This window comes from Crocodylus siamensis, chromosome 3 (genome assembly GCF_052110815.1).
Source record: "Crocodylus siamensis isolate JL-2025a chromosome 3, ASM5211081v1, whole genome shotgun sequence".
Lineage (NCBI taxonomy): Eukaryota > Metazoa > Chordata > Crocodylia > Crocodylidae > Crocodylus > Crocodylus siamensis.
In genome coordinates, this window is record NC_143397.1 from 197,386,008 (window position 1) to 197,401,402 (window position 15,395).

The window sequence follows — 15,395 nt, forward strand, 5'->3', positions numbered from 1 at the left end:
AAATTGCCTAAGAACAACATAAGCATTATAGATGTGGCATTAGACATAGAATCTTTTCCTCTGTGAAATGAGAATGATCTCCTCCCTTTCTCAAAACATCATGAAAGGCCAGTACATTTAATCATACTGGCAGCCTGGTGCCCACATAGTCATCCCCATCACATATACCAGGTCTAAGCTGCCAAGCTCTGTGGTGATGAGTTCTACAACTTAAATTACATGCTGTGTTACAAAAATATTTCCTTCTTATCAGTTTTAACCATGTTGCTTTTGAATGGCATTAGACATCTCTTGATATCATGGGGGAGGGAGGTAACTACAAGAACAGTCTGTGTATTTTCCCAGTAGAATTCACTGACATGTCTCCTAACATGTATCACCTCTTTTAATTGAAGTCTTAATCTTCACAGGGTGGGGGGAAGAAGAAGGGATGGAGGAGAAGGGAAAAGTGGAAGGGGAAGGGGGTTATTTTGGACTTTTTCATGGACCACAGAAGTCTCTCAGTTTGTGGATGATTTCTACCACGGCTTGTTGATGGGTCTTGAGATGATTTAAGAGTCTGATCCTACAGCCACAAACCCATCCATGGAAGTTGCAGATCTTTCTTCAGGGTATGGAAAGCCCTAGGCCAGGATGTCTCTCCTTTTCCTTCCCCGCCTTTACAAGTGGCATAATTTTTCCTGCCCAGCTCCTATTTTTTCTGTAGCTTCCCTGGGACTACAGGATTACAAAGGTAGCATAGTAACCTCCCCCCACCACCACCACGCATTGCAGTGGCAGCGGAAGTGGCAGTGCACAGGCTCTGCTGTCCCACCCCCTGCTCACTGGTGCAGGAACAGGACCCTGAGATGGGCCAGAGGGACAAGCCAGAGCTGTCCCAGCCTCAACAGCCTTACCTGCTTGGTGAGAAAAACAATCTGAACTAAAGGGCTGTGGGCAGGGGGCCCTCAGGCAACAGGGCCACAACAGCAGGTTCCTCAGTGTTGCCAGGTGTTAAAATATGAAATTATCATATTGGGAGCTCAAAATGATTGTATTTGCTGAAAAACTGTCATACACAGAAAAATAATGAAATAAGTATGCAAATAACTCTTCTTCTTTACTTTCTATTGCTCACTGTTAAACTGCAGTGAGTGAGTGAGACCTGGATCATCAAAGTTGAAACTTTTCTTTATTTCAAGGGAAGCAGTCAGAAGACAGTGTTGACAGCAACCCCGACTCAGCTAAGACTTCCTGAGCATGACTTGGTGCATATGCTGCATCACTTAGTTGTCTCAATAATCGTCCTACATTTTGAACACTTTACTGATTGTACCTTGCACAAGGGCTGAAATGATTGTACAAAAACGATCATTAGCGTACGCCTGGTAACACTGGGGTGCTTCTGCTACGCAGGGCCTGGCGCCCAACGCTGGGGAGAAGACGAGGGCACTGCTGCAAGGGTGCCGTAGTACCAAGGGAAGAGAAAGGAACTCGAACCCCAGCATGCAACACGCCACCCGCACCCCCGCCGCCGGCCTCCGCGCGGAGTATTCTGGGAAATGCAGTCCCCCGCTGCCTACACTCATCCGGTGCCTTGACCCGGAAGTGGCCCCTTCCCGGCCGCTAGCACGTGGAGCTATGGCGGCCCCTCGCGCGGAGGAGCTGCTGGCGGGCGCGGAACCCGCGGCTCTGCCGGCGCGGAGCGTGGTGGTGCACAAGGAGCTGGAGTTGGACTTCGACCTGGGTAACCTGCTGGCGCGGGACGCCAACCCGCCACCCCGCGCCGCCGCCGCCCAGCGGGAGCCCGCGCTGCGGGCGCTGGCGCGGGACAACGCGCAGCTGCTGGCAGCCGAGCTGTGGGCGCTGCCAGCGCGGCGGCCTGAGGGTGAAGCGGCGGGGCCGCTGCTGGCCGAGCTGCCGCCTCCCGCCACCCGTCTGCCCCGCGAGAAGCCGCCGCCGCGCCCGCGGCCGCCCACGCGCTGGGAGCGCTTCGCGCAGCTCAAGGGCATCCGGCGGCGCAAGCGGCCCTCGCTCGTGTGGGACGCGGCGGCCGGTGGCTGGCGGCGGCGCTGGGGCTACGGGCGGGCGGGCGGCGACCCGGCGCGGGCCTGGCTGGCCGAGGTGCCCCCCGGGGCCGACCCGCTCGAGGACCAGCTGGGCCGGCAGCGGCGGGAGAAGCGCGAGCGCGTGGCGCGCAACGAGCTCAACCGCCTGCGCAACCTGGCGCGTGCCAGCAGCTTCTACCCCACGGGCCACCAGGACTGCCAGGAGCTGGGCCGTGCTGCCTCCCTGGCCCGCGCCTCCACCGCCTCACTCGGCCGCTTCCAGCCACGCCTGCCCCGGGAGTCACCTCTGCCCCCACCCCGCAGTGCTGGCGGTGGTAAGAAGCGGCGCTTTGCACCGCTGCTGGGGGACCTGGCAGCCGAGCGTGGGCGGCAGCTGGAGCTGGTGCGCACGCTGGCCAAGCCACCGCCACTGGACGTGGCGCGCGCCACCAACAAGCAGCTGCGCCAGGAGGACGCCGAGGCAGCGTCAACGGGTCGCGCCAAGGGCCGCAAGCGCAGCGAGCGTGGAAAACGGGCACGAGGGCGGGGCACCCCACAGCAGCGCCGCCGGGGGCAGCAGAAGCAGCAGCGCCCGGCTGGGGGCAAGAGGAGGAAGCACTGAGGATGGCTTTCCCCCCCCCCGCCCATTGTCTGGGGGAGGGCACTCTCTTCCACCCCAGAGTGGAGTTGGGGTCCCCTGCAAGAGACAGGAGGCACAGGACTGAGCCAGAAAGACTTGCTCCCCGTTTATATGACAGCCCTCCCATTCTCACCTCTCTTGTGGCTGCTCTCAGAGGCTGGAGATGCTTTGGCAGGACTGACTGGTTACAGACAACACCACAGACATGGGCATTTGCCTTTGAAAGGGTTCCTGAGACTGTGTTATGGAAGGACTTAAAGAGGGATTTGCAAAAGACTTCTTTCAGAAGACTCCTTTAAACACGGTTTGCTGCTTTCCCACTGCTGTTGGCAGCTTCCTAGCCTCCTATTCCTGTTGTAGGGAAACAGAGTAGCATGTGGGCATACATTTGGTGTCGGGAGAAACAGGAATGATCACATCTGATTTTTTTTGTTTGCTGTTTTGAAGGGGAGATCTGAAGGGGATACCTGATGTTCTCTTTTCATATTAAGGGGTGTGTGTTGGGCATATCTGCCTCCTGAATGGGGTTTTTTGTTCCATTTGTTAAATGAGCCATTGAAAGTCAACAGCTGTTTCCAAGCTTACTTTTTTGCTAAGCAGCCTAAATGTGTTCCTCCAATTCTGTTACACCTTCATCTTTTCTTCCAGCTATCCCAGATGGGTTTGGTTTATTTTGTGTTCTGCCCTCTATTAAAATTGTAAGAGCCATAAAAATACTGCAGGTCCAGAGTGTCTTTTTCTAATGGCCTAGAAGAGCAGAGATGGGTCTGAACGAGAAAAAGTTTGCTGTGTGTATGCAGTTCCTTTCTGTGCTGCTGAAATGTAGAACAAAGGTTGCGAGGAATCACTTTCTAGAATTGCTCCCTAATGTGAGAAGGATGTTGCAATAAATGAAGATTTTGTGGTTTGGGGTTTGTTTTTTTTTAAATGAGGTGAGTAAAGTTCTGACTTATTTAGATGAATTGACAACATGCATTGGGGAGAGTTAACATGTCTCAGAACATTAGTACTGAATACTAACTGCTATTATCTAACTGAAAATGTGGCACAATTAACATTTAAGGTGGGGTAGATAAAACAGCAACTTGGAACAGTCAGAAGTTGCTGTTAGAAGGGCAGATGACTGGTACTAGAGCAGGGCTGGGCAGTTAATTTGGGTGGAGGGCTGCTTACCCAGTTTTGGCAAGCTGTCAAGGGCCACAGGGGTAGCCCCACCCCTTGACAGTTGCCCTGCCTCCTGGTCACCATGTTAGAGCCGGGCTGGGCTGCACCAACAGGGAGAGGGGGGAGCTGGCCTGGCTCCATAAAGCACCTGCCGGCCAGGACCCTGTACTGCTGCCCTGCTCTGGACCCTGCCAGCACAGGCCCTGGAACGTCAGTGTGGGCCCCATGCTCCTGCTGACTCTCATACTCTCTCACTTCCAGTGCCCTGCTCAGCCCTGTCATACAGGCAGGGGGTAGTACATAGCCCTGACCCCGCGCTTGCTGGCAGGGAACAAGCTGGTGCTTGGCATGGGGGAAGAAAGGCCCTGCCCTGTGGCCCACATTCCCTGCTGCAGCTGCTTGCAGCCCATGTGGGGCTGTCCTAAGCAGGCACAGGCAGCCTCACATAAGCTGTGAGTGGCTGCAGCACAGGGCACCAACCATGGGGCAGGGGAGGGGCTGCTTGTCCCTGCACTCAGCACCAGCTTGTAACCCTCCCCTGTTGCCAGTCTGGGCCCTGTACCAGCTCTGGCCTCACCTGTTAGGGCTGTGCTGCAGCAGGAGCATACCAGGCAGTTGTTTGCTGCTGCTGCCCTCCCAGAGCTCATACTGGTTATGCAGAAATGTCTGATCAGTGACTGAAAAGCACTAGAGTGTTTTGTTTTCCTGTTGTAAGCATCTCTTACTATTTTCTATGGCTCCATCATTGTATATGTCTTCAGCCAAAAAGAGTTTCAGGAGACTACTCTGCTGGAGTGGGGAAAGAACCTCCAATCCTCAACAGCAAGGATGCATTACAAAGATAGGGAAACCTACCACTTCCCATCCCTTTATTTCAGTCGTTCTGAGCAAGGATGTCAAACTCACCCCATGGACCAGATGATGGGCGCAGAGCTGAACTGGGCTCTTTGTGCCAGATCCAGCAGGCAGAGTCCATCTGGCATGGGTGTGCACCTCAGTCTGGCCCTGTACATTGTCCTGACAGCTGCAGCCCCTGCCCTGCCCACACCAGATGGATGTTGTGTACCATCTAGGCTATGGCCTGTGCACTGTATGATAGGGCTTCCTGGACCTGGCTGCAGGCCATACCCTTGATGCACCTAAGCTAGTGACTCAGTTTTCACAGCATGCAAGTGGCACTAGTGCAAAGTTGTATCTTGTTCTTAAAGGACTCATCCTACTTAGGTAACTATGACACTTCCAACCAAAAATGGAAAATTTCCCTGACAGTGCTCTTACTCTAAAGTTATATTTTAGCATCTCAGTTTCTGATCCCAGTCCTCCTTTCCTAAGGGGAGGAGTCCTAGACAACAATCATCCCTAAATCCACTTCACCAGCCTTCCTCATACTTTTCAGAAAGTCCATCAGCCTCTCACTCCCACCCCCCTTTTTTTTTTCTTTTCTTTCTGCTTGAGAGCAACAGTGAGAGTTACATCACAGATCTTGAGCTTAAATCTAATCGAAACGAGCTTGGAGCCCTTCATTTGATCTGACTTAATAGACGAGAGGCTGAACTTTCTGTGGGTGAGATATTTTTATGACACCACCTATGTCACTAGGATCAAGTCTTGCCTCCCAAAGCTTGTCTCACGTGATCCCAACTCCATAAAAGTTGGTCCCATAAAAGCTAGCAGGGAGAGACCCCTGCCTCGCACAATTTCTGGGGTGCCCTGGCCCTGGTGAATGCAGCTCTCACAGCATTGCTACCACATCTCCCTCATCCTCCAGTGCGGCTTTTTCCTCTGGTCCCTCGCACGTGTCATCCTGCGTCCTTCCCGCATCCAAGATGCTGCATGTTCTCCAGCGGGCTGTTTTCTAAGCCCCTCTACCAGGCTCTGCTCTGCGGGCGAGAGCTGCACGACCGGGCGCCCTCCCTCCCCCCCCCGGCGCCAGGCCGAGCCGAGCGGCTGGCAGCGCCTCCCCCGCCTTCCCGGCAGCCCCAGGGCAGGCGCCGCGATGGCGGGTGGGCAGGAGCGTGTGGCGCACTTGCTGAGGCGCTTGCAGCGGGCCGCGTGAGTCTTTGCCCCGCGGGCCGGGCCGGGGAAAGCCAGGCCGCTGCCCGGTGCCGCGCGCGGGGGCCTGGGCGGGAGGCAGGGCAGCCGCCCTAGGCCCCGTTCCGCCGCCGCCCCTCTGCAGTGTGCGCAGCCTCCCTGCCCGTGTTGCCTGACTGGGCAGAGAGGGGGGAGCTGCCTGTTGACAGATGCCTCCTCAAACCGCGTTCACATGGTGCCGTGTTTGGCCGCCCCCGTGCTGCTCCGTGTGTGTGAAAACGCAAGGAGGCTGCCCCGCCCCGTGCACTGAGACTTCTCCAGCACGGATCTGCTCTGCTGCCTGCCTCATCCGAGCACCTCATATACCTCAATTCACTTCTGCCAGAGCCGTGTGAAAGAGGAAAGTAGTATATCCATTTTCATAGATTCGTAGATCGCTAGGGGCCGGGAGGGACCTTCTAGATCACCGGGTCCGGTCCCCCTGCACTAGGCAGGAAAAGACAGCTGGGATCAAGTGACCCCGGCAAGGTGCCTGTCCAGGCTCCTGAAGGTTTCCAGGGCAAGTGACTGCACCGCCTCTGGAGGGAGCTTATTCCACAGTCTGGACACCCCAACTGTGAAGGAGTTTTTCCTGAAATTAAGCCTGAAGCGGCCTTCCAGGAGTTTGTACCCATTGCTCCTGGTCTTCCCCGTGGTGTCCTGGTGAACAACTGTTCACCGAGTTCTTGATGAACTCCCTTCATGGAGCAGTAAGCTACATCAGCCTTCTCAGCAGTCCCCTCTCAGCCTCCTCTTCTGTAGGCTGAAGGGCCCAAGTCCCTCAGCCTCTCCTGGTATGGCTTGTCTTGCAAGTCCCTGATCATTCAGGTGGCTCTTCTCTGGACCCTCTTAAGTGTTTCCACGTCCTTGTTGAAGTGCAGCACCCAGAACTGGACGCAGTACTCCAGCTGCGGTCTCACCAATGCAGAGTACAGTGGGAGTATCGCTTCCTTAGTTTTGCATGAGATGCAACAGTTTATGCATGCCATTTTACAGACATCCTTCATTTAGTGTTACTGGAGGCACCTATTCACTCTGTATAATTTATGCTAAGCAATTGATTATTTGAGTCCATAATTTAAACTGCAACCATGTAAGACCTGGATCACACTTAAAGACATCTAGAGCAGGGATTAACAAGTAAGTATTTGAATAATAGAAAAAAAAAGTATTACCTATATTGAACACTAGATGGCAATCTCTGATAAATGTTGGAAGACAGAGCATGCTAAATTAATTAGGCTCAGGCTTGTAAAATCTCTAGCTTTCCTGTTTCATCTTTAGATAAACATTTGTATTTTCATTTTAATTAGATGCTGGTGTCCATCTCATTCCCACACATACTCCCAAGGTAAGAATGTGTTAACTTTGTGTCTTAAATTATTCCTCATGCTCACATCTTCAAACTCTACATATGCATTTAATAAAAAGTACAACAAAGTTAGAGCAAAGTAGTGATAAATATAACTTATTTAGAAGATGTGTATAATGTTTACAATAGAGGAGAAACAACTTTAATGAACAAAATAGTGATTTTTTTTCCCCCTTGCTGTGCATAAAAGGTCATATTTAACATTATAGATGTAAGTAGAAGTGAAATGTATGTCAAAAGTTAAAGACATCTTAATGTACCCTGTATATTTTTTTTTTATTCAATACCGTAGCTATGCTTACAGGATGTCAGACATTTGTCTTGTGAATAGAGATAATTATTGTCCAAACTGTCCTACTGGCGATTACAAATGGCCCAAGTGTGAGTGCCTGACCTGAGACATGTTTAAAGGGCTTCAATTTGCAGGGATCCGTGACCATGCCGTCTGACAATCAGAATCATGAGAGTATGTTATATTGGGTGCCCCAAAATGGAACCATTCAAGTTTACTCGTTACTCATGAAAATCTGGAATTACATGTTTTTTTGGACTTTGAGGCCATGTCCAGATAAGCACACACCCATCAGCAGCACCACACGCTGCACATGCAGGCACCCCCTGCACTGCTACCTTGCAGCATGGTAGGGAGGGGCAGGTTGACCCCAGGAGATCCCACACCAAAAAAAACCAAGGCAGCACATGTGGCAGGAGTGTGCATCACCCAAAACCAGACTCTGGCGGGACGGAACCACGCTCCAGCTCCTGACCAGGCTTCCTGATGTGGCTGCAGCCCCAGGAAGGCCCCAGAACCTTATGTAAGGCTGCTGGACCCAGCACAGTTGCTGGTCCCAGCCTCCCCTTTGCAACCCAGAGTAACCAGCTACATATTCCCTGGGAACAAGTAGCAGCAGCATGAGGTGTGCCACTGCTACTTGCCCCAGGGAAAGAAACATCCACGCTCATCTGGATGCAGCCTGATACTGCGATTGGATTCACTAGGGCAGAATGATATTATGGAGGTACTTATGGAAGGTTCCTTGATGGCAGGACTGTGGGGACTACACTACTTTCATTAGTCATGCATCGATTAAAAATCGTGGAAAGGCTGAATTTAATTCCTAGACCTCAGAGTGCTCTATAATGTTGTGTAAGTATCGTCACTGTCTTACAGACTCAGTTTTTCCCCCAAGATCACCCAGCAAGGCAATGGCAGAGCTACATTTGGGAACCCTTGTGAGTTCATTCAAAACAGGCTCTCTACAGAGGAAAAATTTATATAATCTAGGAATCCCATAAGCATGCTCTATGACAGAAACTGAGACTATAAAGCAGCAAAATTATAAGTATTGTGCAAATATTTCTGGACAGTCATACAATTATTAAGATTCATGCAATCTTTCCAGACTCAGTGGATATTTTAACTATACATACATGCAAATTATTGGTCACTTATTCAGCTCATCCAAGATATATTTTTTAAAACTTTTTAAACAATGTAAACATTATGACATCAAGCTAACTACTTACTTTAAACTAGAAAAGGAAACTGTGACTATTCTATGGGACATTATGTTTGATATGATAAAGGGTTACATAAGTAGGTTCAAAATGAGCAAATTCTAACCAAAAATTGATTTACAAAAGACCAAGCAGGGACCAATATATAAAGGGAATTGATACAATTTATATATAAGGCTGGACTAAATTCATAGCGACTTCTGTTTGAAAACAGCCAATGTTTCACAACAGCATTTAGAGGAAACAATACAATTTTAAGTACAATAACATTCTTAATGAAGGTTAAGCTTGCTTGAAGAATACAACAGCAGGGCATCTATTATACCATGAAAAAGAAGCAAGATAAGTGGTCTGGACACATCTTCAGACAGTCAAATTAATTACTCAAACTGTAGCAGACTCAAACACTAGCAGAGGTCAATCACATAGAGCCTGGCAAGGGATGGAAATAAAAGAGAAAACAGCAGCAGCCCTGAGTCTGAATAGAGAGCACATAAAGGATCCTAATGCATTTGTGTGTCACTGTTGTAGGTCAGTGCTCCCCAAAGGGCCTGTATGCTCATTATGGCTTCCCCTATTGGGTCTGGATCCAGATTATCAATGAGTACACCAGACAGAAGGCTGGACGTGATCTTTCACCAGGAGCAGGGAGGGCAGTAAATCTTTTTTGACCTTTCTAAGACAGTTGGTTACATTTTCTGACAAATCTGTCAACATGAAAAGCTTTTCCATAGCGTGTACAAGAAGGATTGGGCAAAGGAAAAGTAAGATAACTGAATAATTAGAACTTCAGGCCTCGTGCAAAGCAAGGGACTTAGGAAAGCCTAATAGCCACTTTTAATCATTCTCTTATGAACAAAGGGTACCTTTTATCCGTGTATGTCTGTGTGAAATGTTACATATGTGTCATGAGGGCTGTCCTGAAAGTTGTGTATCTACATCTACGTATTATCTTTATTGGTAACCTTAAATATTGTGCATATACTTCTAGGTAGTCCTAAAATGAGTCTGTTGAATCTTTTCCGACTTAACAGATACTTTAACTATAAATATATGCAAATTATTGGTCACTTATTCAGCTCATGGAAGATAGAATTTACCTTTTAAAACTTTTTAAATTTAAGTTTTATGATATATCAAACTATCTAGTTAGTTTAAACTAGCAAATGAAACTGGGAATATTGCTATGAAGAAATGATGTTTGATATGATGAAGGGTAACATAAGTAGGTCCAAAACAAGTAAACCCCAGCCAAAATGACAAACAGGGAGCAATCTATAAGCATGTTATAAATTACCATACATTTTAAAGCAAAGAAGGCACTTAACTGCAGTTGCTTAAAAATATAACCCAGATTTGTTTTGATCAACACATTTTCTATTAATTTTACTATTTAATTTCCATTCCAGTTCCTGAACATGCTGTTTTGGAGACTACTACAGATTATGCATTTGAGGTACATTAATAAATAAGTACATTATGATTACAAATGTGATGTTTTTAAACATGGCATTTATAAAAAGATGTCAATTATTAAATAATAAGAATCACACCTACTGGGAACTTAATGCAATTTCTTCATTTTCAAAAAAAATTGTTCTTTAAATATTTTTGTAGATGGCTATTTCAAACATCAGATACGGAGAAGGAGTTACTAAAGAAATCGGCATGGTAAGCTTTTATGTTATATATCTTTAATCTGTGAAATGTTACATTCCAGAAAAATACTGATAGTTACCAGCGAATATCCATTTTATAAGACATCAGGCTATATAGCCTATGAATGAAGTTGAAACTATACCATTTTTTATACTATGAATAATTAGAATGTATGAGCTAAGTATATACAAATGTCTAATGAAAATCCGGGGATGATGGTTTTATTATTATTTGGCTTAATGTGGTGCCTAGATAGTAGTATTGTAACTTTCATTTTAAACCAAAATAATCTATTGTTCTTAATGGTCAAAATTCCCTTTTTGGCTGAAAACACTCAGTCTTCAGTCCTAGTAAGACATTTGTAAATATTTGTACATTTGTAATATTTTAAAAACAATACTTAGAAACTCTGTGGAGATTTCTTGTCTTTTCAGACATCAAGAAAAATACAAGTGGTGTTTTCCCCCACTTAAAGCTGTTCTAACCTATTTGAATTTACAGTTGGTTCAAAGGTTCCATGTTCCATTGTACTAAGTATTGTACATACACAGTGAAAGAAACTCCTAACCCTCCCTCAAACTGCAACCTATATAGAGAAGGTGGACAGATGGAGAAAGAAAAGAACTCTTATCTAACCCAACTTAAATATAATGGGCCAACACCTCTGTTGCCTGCCAGAAACAAAGTTTTAAATTTGTATCTCAAAACGTGTGATCTGCGTTATTAAGACTTGTCTAATGTTTATTGAAATGAATAGGAAACATTCCATTAACTTAGTGGTTATTAGTCCTTACTGCCTACCTCACTTTGAACCCTCACCTACACCACTGAAGTGTGGCTTTTTTCCATTGCTATCAGCCATATAGGATGAGTCTGCAGTTTTTATCTCTTTGCTCTTACACATTAATGGCTTAAATTAAGGTATTGTTTAAGGATGAACAGTTAAAAGTGTTCTTATCGGCCAATGCTAGCAAGAACTGAATTTGATCAGTTTTATGTAGATAGTTAATAATATTGTGATAATTACTGCAGTGAAGTCTGAAGTGGTATTTTATTTTCATATTCTTTTCAGTCACATCATTATAAGTATTTTACATTTTTTATATATTTTTGCAGCAATCTGTATTCATGTGGCATTAAATTCTTCAGATTTTACTTTTGCAGATGTAAGGACACATGGGGTAAGATGCACAATTGAAGGTAGTGACGAGTGATGTTGTAAACATGATGGTCCAGGAAATAGGCAAGGCGATGATTTTTATTGGGGCGTATTTTTAATTGGGCCAGCAGCTGAAACAGTTCAAAGGGCCAGCTTTCCAAACATGCAAGCCCTTTGAAACGTTCCAAAAACAGCTGAAGTGCTTCAAAAGAGTACCTCTTTAAATGAGGTATTCCTCATCTCCACTCTCCCCTCCCTTCATGGGGATGGGAGGTGGACTGGAGGTAAGAGTAGAGAACCCAAAGCAAAGTTAAGGGAAGGAGCAGGAGAAGAGGTTCCCCAGCCCAGGAACTGGGACCCTGACACTCCATACCTAATCCCTGCTGAGACTGGGAGCACTTGGTTGCAGGGCTGTGGAGCTCCTGCCCCTGCTTATTTCTCTATTCTGGGGTCTCTGCTCTCCCCTCCCATTTATTTCCCATCTTTGTGAGGTAAGGCAGGAATGGACAAAGGGAGCTATAGGTTGCTTCTGCCTTCTCTAGCATCCCATGGCTGAAAGATTCTTTTTTGAAAAGGTGGAAACATTTCAGTTGCTATGTCTGTCTGCATCCTCAAAGTTTAGTCCTCAAAATAACTATAACTTGGCCTCTTACAAGAGTGCCTTACACTAGGAAGTTCCACATAGCTCGGTATTGTGTTATCATACTTTTTCATTGGTATAAATAAATATGCTGCTTGTGAGACCTGGATTCATTCCCTAAATACATCTGGTCCTCTTCCCTCTCAGATTATGTAAAAATAATTAGTGTTTTAAGTTGGGCACATAATTATCTTTTTTAATCTGGGCCTTTGATATTGCATTAATAGATATACTGCAAACTCCTGGGATAGATCAGTTTCCTGGTATAGCTTTTTTAGATCATCTTGATAGTGTAAATATATTTAATTGGGAAATACTGAATGAAATCTAAACCATATCTTTTTCTGTAATCTTAATAATCCTAGATGGTTTTGGCTTGCTGGCTGTTCATTCATAGGGACCGTTAATAATATATTTTCAGTGTTTTATATTGCTCCTCAGCTCTAAGATTCATCTATGTTCTGAACTACATCTTTTTTCTATGACCTTACATGTATGCTAGAAATGTTTTCTTTAACTATGATTTTGAAATTTTACCATAGCTCAATGTTTTATACAAAACTGTTTAATATAATTAGATTGAGGTTTAAATAATCTAGTTTAGGTTTCATACAGGGGGTTTTGTTTGTTTCTTTTATTTCCATTGTAGGACCTGCAGAATATGGGTGCTAGAAAAGTCTGTGTGATGACAGATAAGAATCTTTGCAAGCTCCTCCCAGTAAAAATGGTATTGAATTCCCTTGCAAAAAATGGTATAAACTTTCAAATGTACGATAATGTCAGGGTGGAGCCGACTGATCAGAGGTATCATTTCTTTCATAAAATTTGGAAAATGCATGCTTTCTAAAATACCTGTTTCAGTTCTCATGGCTCTCATAATTTTGTTTTCTACATGCTTCTGTACTAACGGCATATATATTGGTATTAACAGTTAAGTTTGGAAGCCTGGTGCTCTTCTTCTGATTTTCTTTTTCTTCCAAGTTTCATAGATGCTATCTCATTTGCTAAGAAGGAAGGGTTTGATGCTTACATTGCTGTCGGTGGCGGTTCTGTAATAGACACTTGTAAAGCAGCCAACCTGTATGCATCCAGCCCTGAATCAGAGTTCCTGGATTATGTCAATGCTCCCATTGGAAAAGGGAAGGCTGTTACAGTGCCCCTTAAGCCACTCATTGCAGGTAAAGAAACAAAACAGTAATTTTTTTTTGTACTTTCAAGGTTCTGTGTAAGTTGTTTATATTTGGGTCATTTACATTCAACCATTTTCACCTCCTTTTGGTTCTACCTTTTGCCAAGACTTAAAGAGCATAGGATCATGCAGTTTGCACCAGCTTTTTCACTTCACCTTTGTCATCTGCTCACAAAGAATAATCACATGGTTGCTTCTCTTGATCCATTCAACCTAGATCTACTAACCAGTTCTTCCACATGCCCTACAAGTACACTGCTTTCAGAATCAAAGGTCAGCCTGAGCTGACTGGCCCATTGGGCTAGAATTGTTAAGGCACACCAGTTTTTGTAGCCAGCAGCACACACTGTGATGTCACTAGGGTCATGTCCTTCTGCCTTTGACTCCTAAGCCCAGATAGCCAGGTGCTTAGTTCAGCTGGGGTGCCACCTTCAGCACAGGCCTGGAACAGGAGCCTCTGGAGCTGCAGCAAGACGTCTTAACAGTTCTACTATCATGCCCCAGTCCATTGTGAATATAAATATAAAATATTCTGATCTGCACATCCCAGTACTAACTATATATAACCCTTATGCTATAAGAAATATATTACATTTGTTATGTAACTGGATGGGGGTTCTGTTTCTTTGATCAGTGTGTATTTTAAGGGTATAGTTCTTTAGCACTGACCTAACCTTTACCATATGCAGAATGTTCCACCCACCTGTAAAAGACTGAAGATTTGACCTGCTTATTTCCATGGCAGCTGTTCTCTGCCTCCCAGAAACACATTAATATATAACTAACTAGTTAACTTAGCATTGATCATCATATCTATTACGTATCAATTATAGGGTTTCATCCAAAGTTCATTGAAGTGATGGGAAAATTATTTACTTTAATGGCCTTTTAATTAGAACCTTAATAATTGACACACTTCCCTGTTCATGGAGATTCATTATCTTCAATTAAAACAGACCCATGTATTTTTCCAGACTGATAAAAACCATGTACAACTTAGTCACAGTATAACGTAACAAAAATGGTGAGGAATAATGTTTAAAATCTGTTCTCATATTCAAATACTAGTAAAGCCACCATAACGTAACAAAAATGGTGAGGAATAATGTTTAAAATCTGTTTTCATATGCAAATACTAGTAAAGCCACCATTAAGCCCAAATCATCATTGTCCCTATTTCCATACTAGAAAAAAGATAAGAATTTCTTTGTGTAGTTGTGTTTTTTAAGGTGTGTTTTCTTCTGGTCAAGAGTCCAGCCTGGCTTCTGGTACAATATGCAGCTGAAGATGTTAATGACTCATTTTAAAGGAGTTTTGGCATCTTTTTCTTCCTTTTGCTTTTGAAAACTGTATGGCAAACTGGGCTCACACTGCTTTCAAGGTTCTTGGGAACCCCCACAAATATTATATATAAACATTTAAAAATTCTATACTGCACGTTAGGACTATAACAGTTACTATAGTTAGTGAAAGAACACTATGCTTCAGCTGTGCAACTGTTATAATGCCATTCTGGGCATGTCTACACATGTAATTAATTCAAAGCAATAAACTCCAGTGCAATTTGTGCCAGAATTTATTGCTCCTGGGCACACTCTCTAAATGTGCGCCCAGGACTGCAGCACGTTCGTAGAATCATAGAAGTAGGGTCGGAAGGGACCTTATAGATCTTCAAGTCCGACCCCCTGCCAGGGCAGGATAAAAAAACTGGGCTGAAATGATCCCAGCTAGGTAGGCATCAAGCCTCCTCTTAAAGACCCCCAGGGTAGGAGCCAGCACCACTTCCCTTGGAAGTTGGTTCCAGATCCTAGCCGCCCTAACTGTGAAGTAGTTCTTATGGATGTCTAATCTAAACCTACTCTCCAACAACCTGTGGCCATTATTCCTTGTTATGCCAGGGGGCGCTAGGGGAAACAAGGTCTCTCCCAAACCCTTCTGGTCCTCCCTAGTGAGTTTA

The 15,395-nt window shown here is 45.4% G+C and overlaps 2 protein-coding genes across 6 annotated transcripts in view; both read left to right on the top strand.

The window, feature by feature from the left end:
- Positions 1 to 1,604: 1,604 nt before the first annotated feature.
- Positions 1,605 to 3,574, top strand: RRS1 (regulator of ribosome synthesis 1). The gene has a single exon (XM_090037335.1). It carries the CDS (start codon positions 1,621 to 1,623, stop codon positions 2,647 to 2,649), a length of 1,029 nt encoding a protein of 342 aa, XP_089893461.1. The 5' UTR covers positions 1,605 to 1,620; the 3' UTR covers positions 2,650 to 3,574.
- A 2,235-nt stretch (positions 3,575 to 5,809) lies between these two features.
- Positions 5,810 to 15,395, top strand: part of ADHFE1 (alcohol dehydrogenase iron containing 1) — a 34,552-nt gene continuing 24,966 nt past the window's right edge. For 3 of the 5 annotated variants that reach the window (XR_016441445.1, XM_090040083.1, XM_090040082.1), the window contains exons 1-6: positions 5,810 to 5,883; positions 7,215 to 7,252; positions 10,201 to 10,247; positions 10,409 to 10,462; positions 12,899 to 13,053; positions 13,231 to 13,427. Coding sequence is in view for 4 of the 5 variants with exons in the window: in XM_090040083.1 (XP_089896209.1) it covers positions 5,828 to 5,883; positions 7,215 to 7,252; positions 10,201 to 10,247; positions 10,409 to 10,462; positions 12,899 to 13,053; positions 13,231 to 13,427 (547 nt within the window). In the remaining variant the exon portion in view is untranslated. Of the gene's footprint in view, positions 6,261 to 6,871; positions 7,042 to 7,212; positions 7,253 to 10,200; positions 10,248 to 10,408; positions 10,463 to 12,898; positions 13,054 to 13,230; positions 13,428 to 15,395 lie in introns of those variants that run through there. The other 2 variants (XM_090040085.1, XM_090040086.1) reach the window with 2 other exon arrangements.

Coding starts and splice junctions, on each gene's coding strand:
- RRS1 (XM_090037335.1), top strand. CDS start 1,621: ATGGCGGCCCCTCGCGCGGAGGAGCTGCTGGCGGGCGCGGAACCCGCG.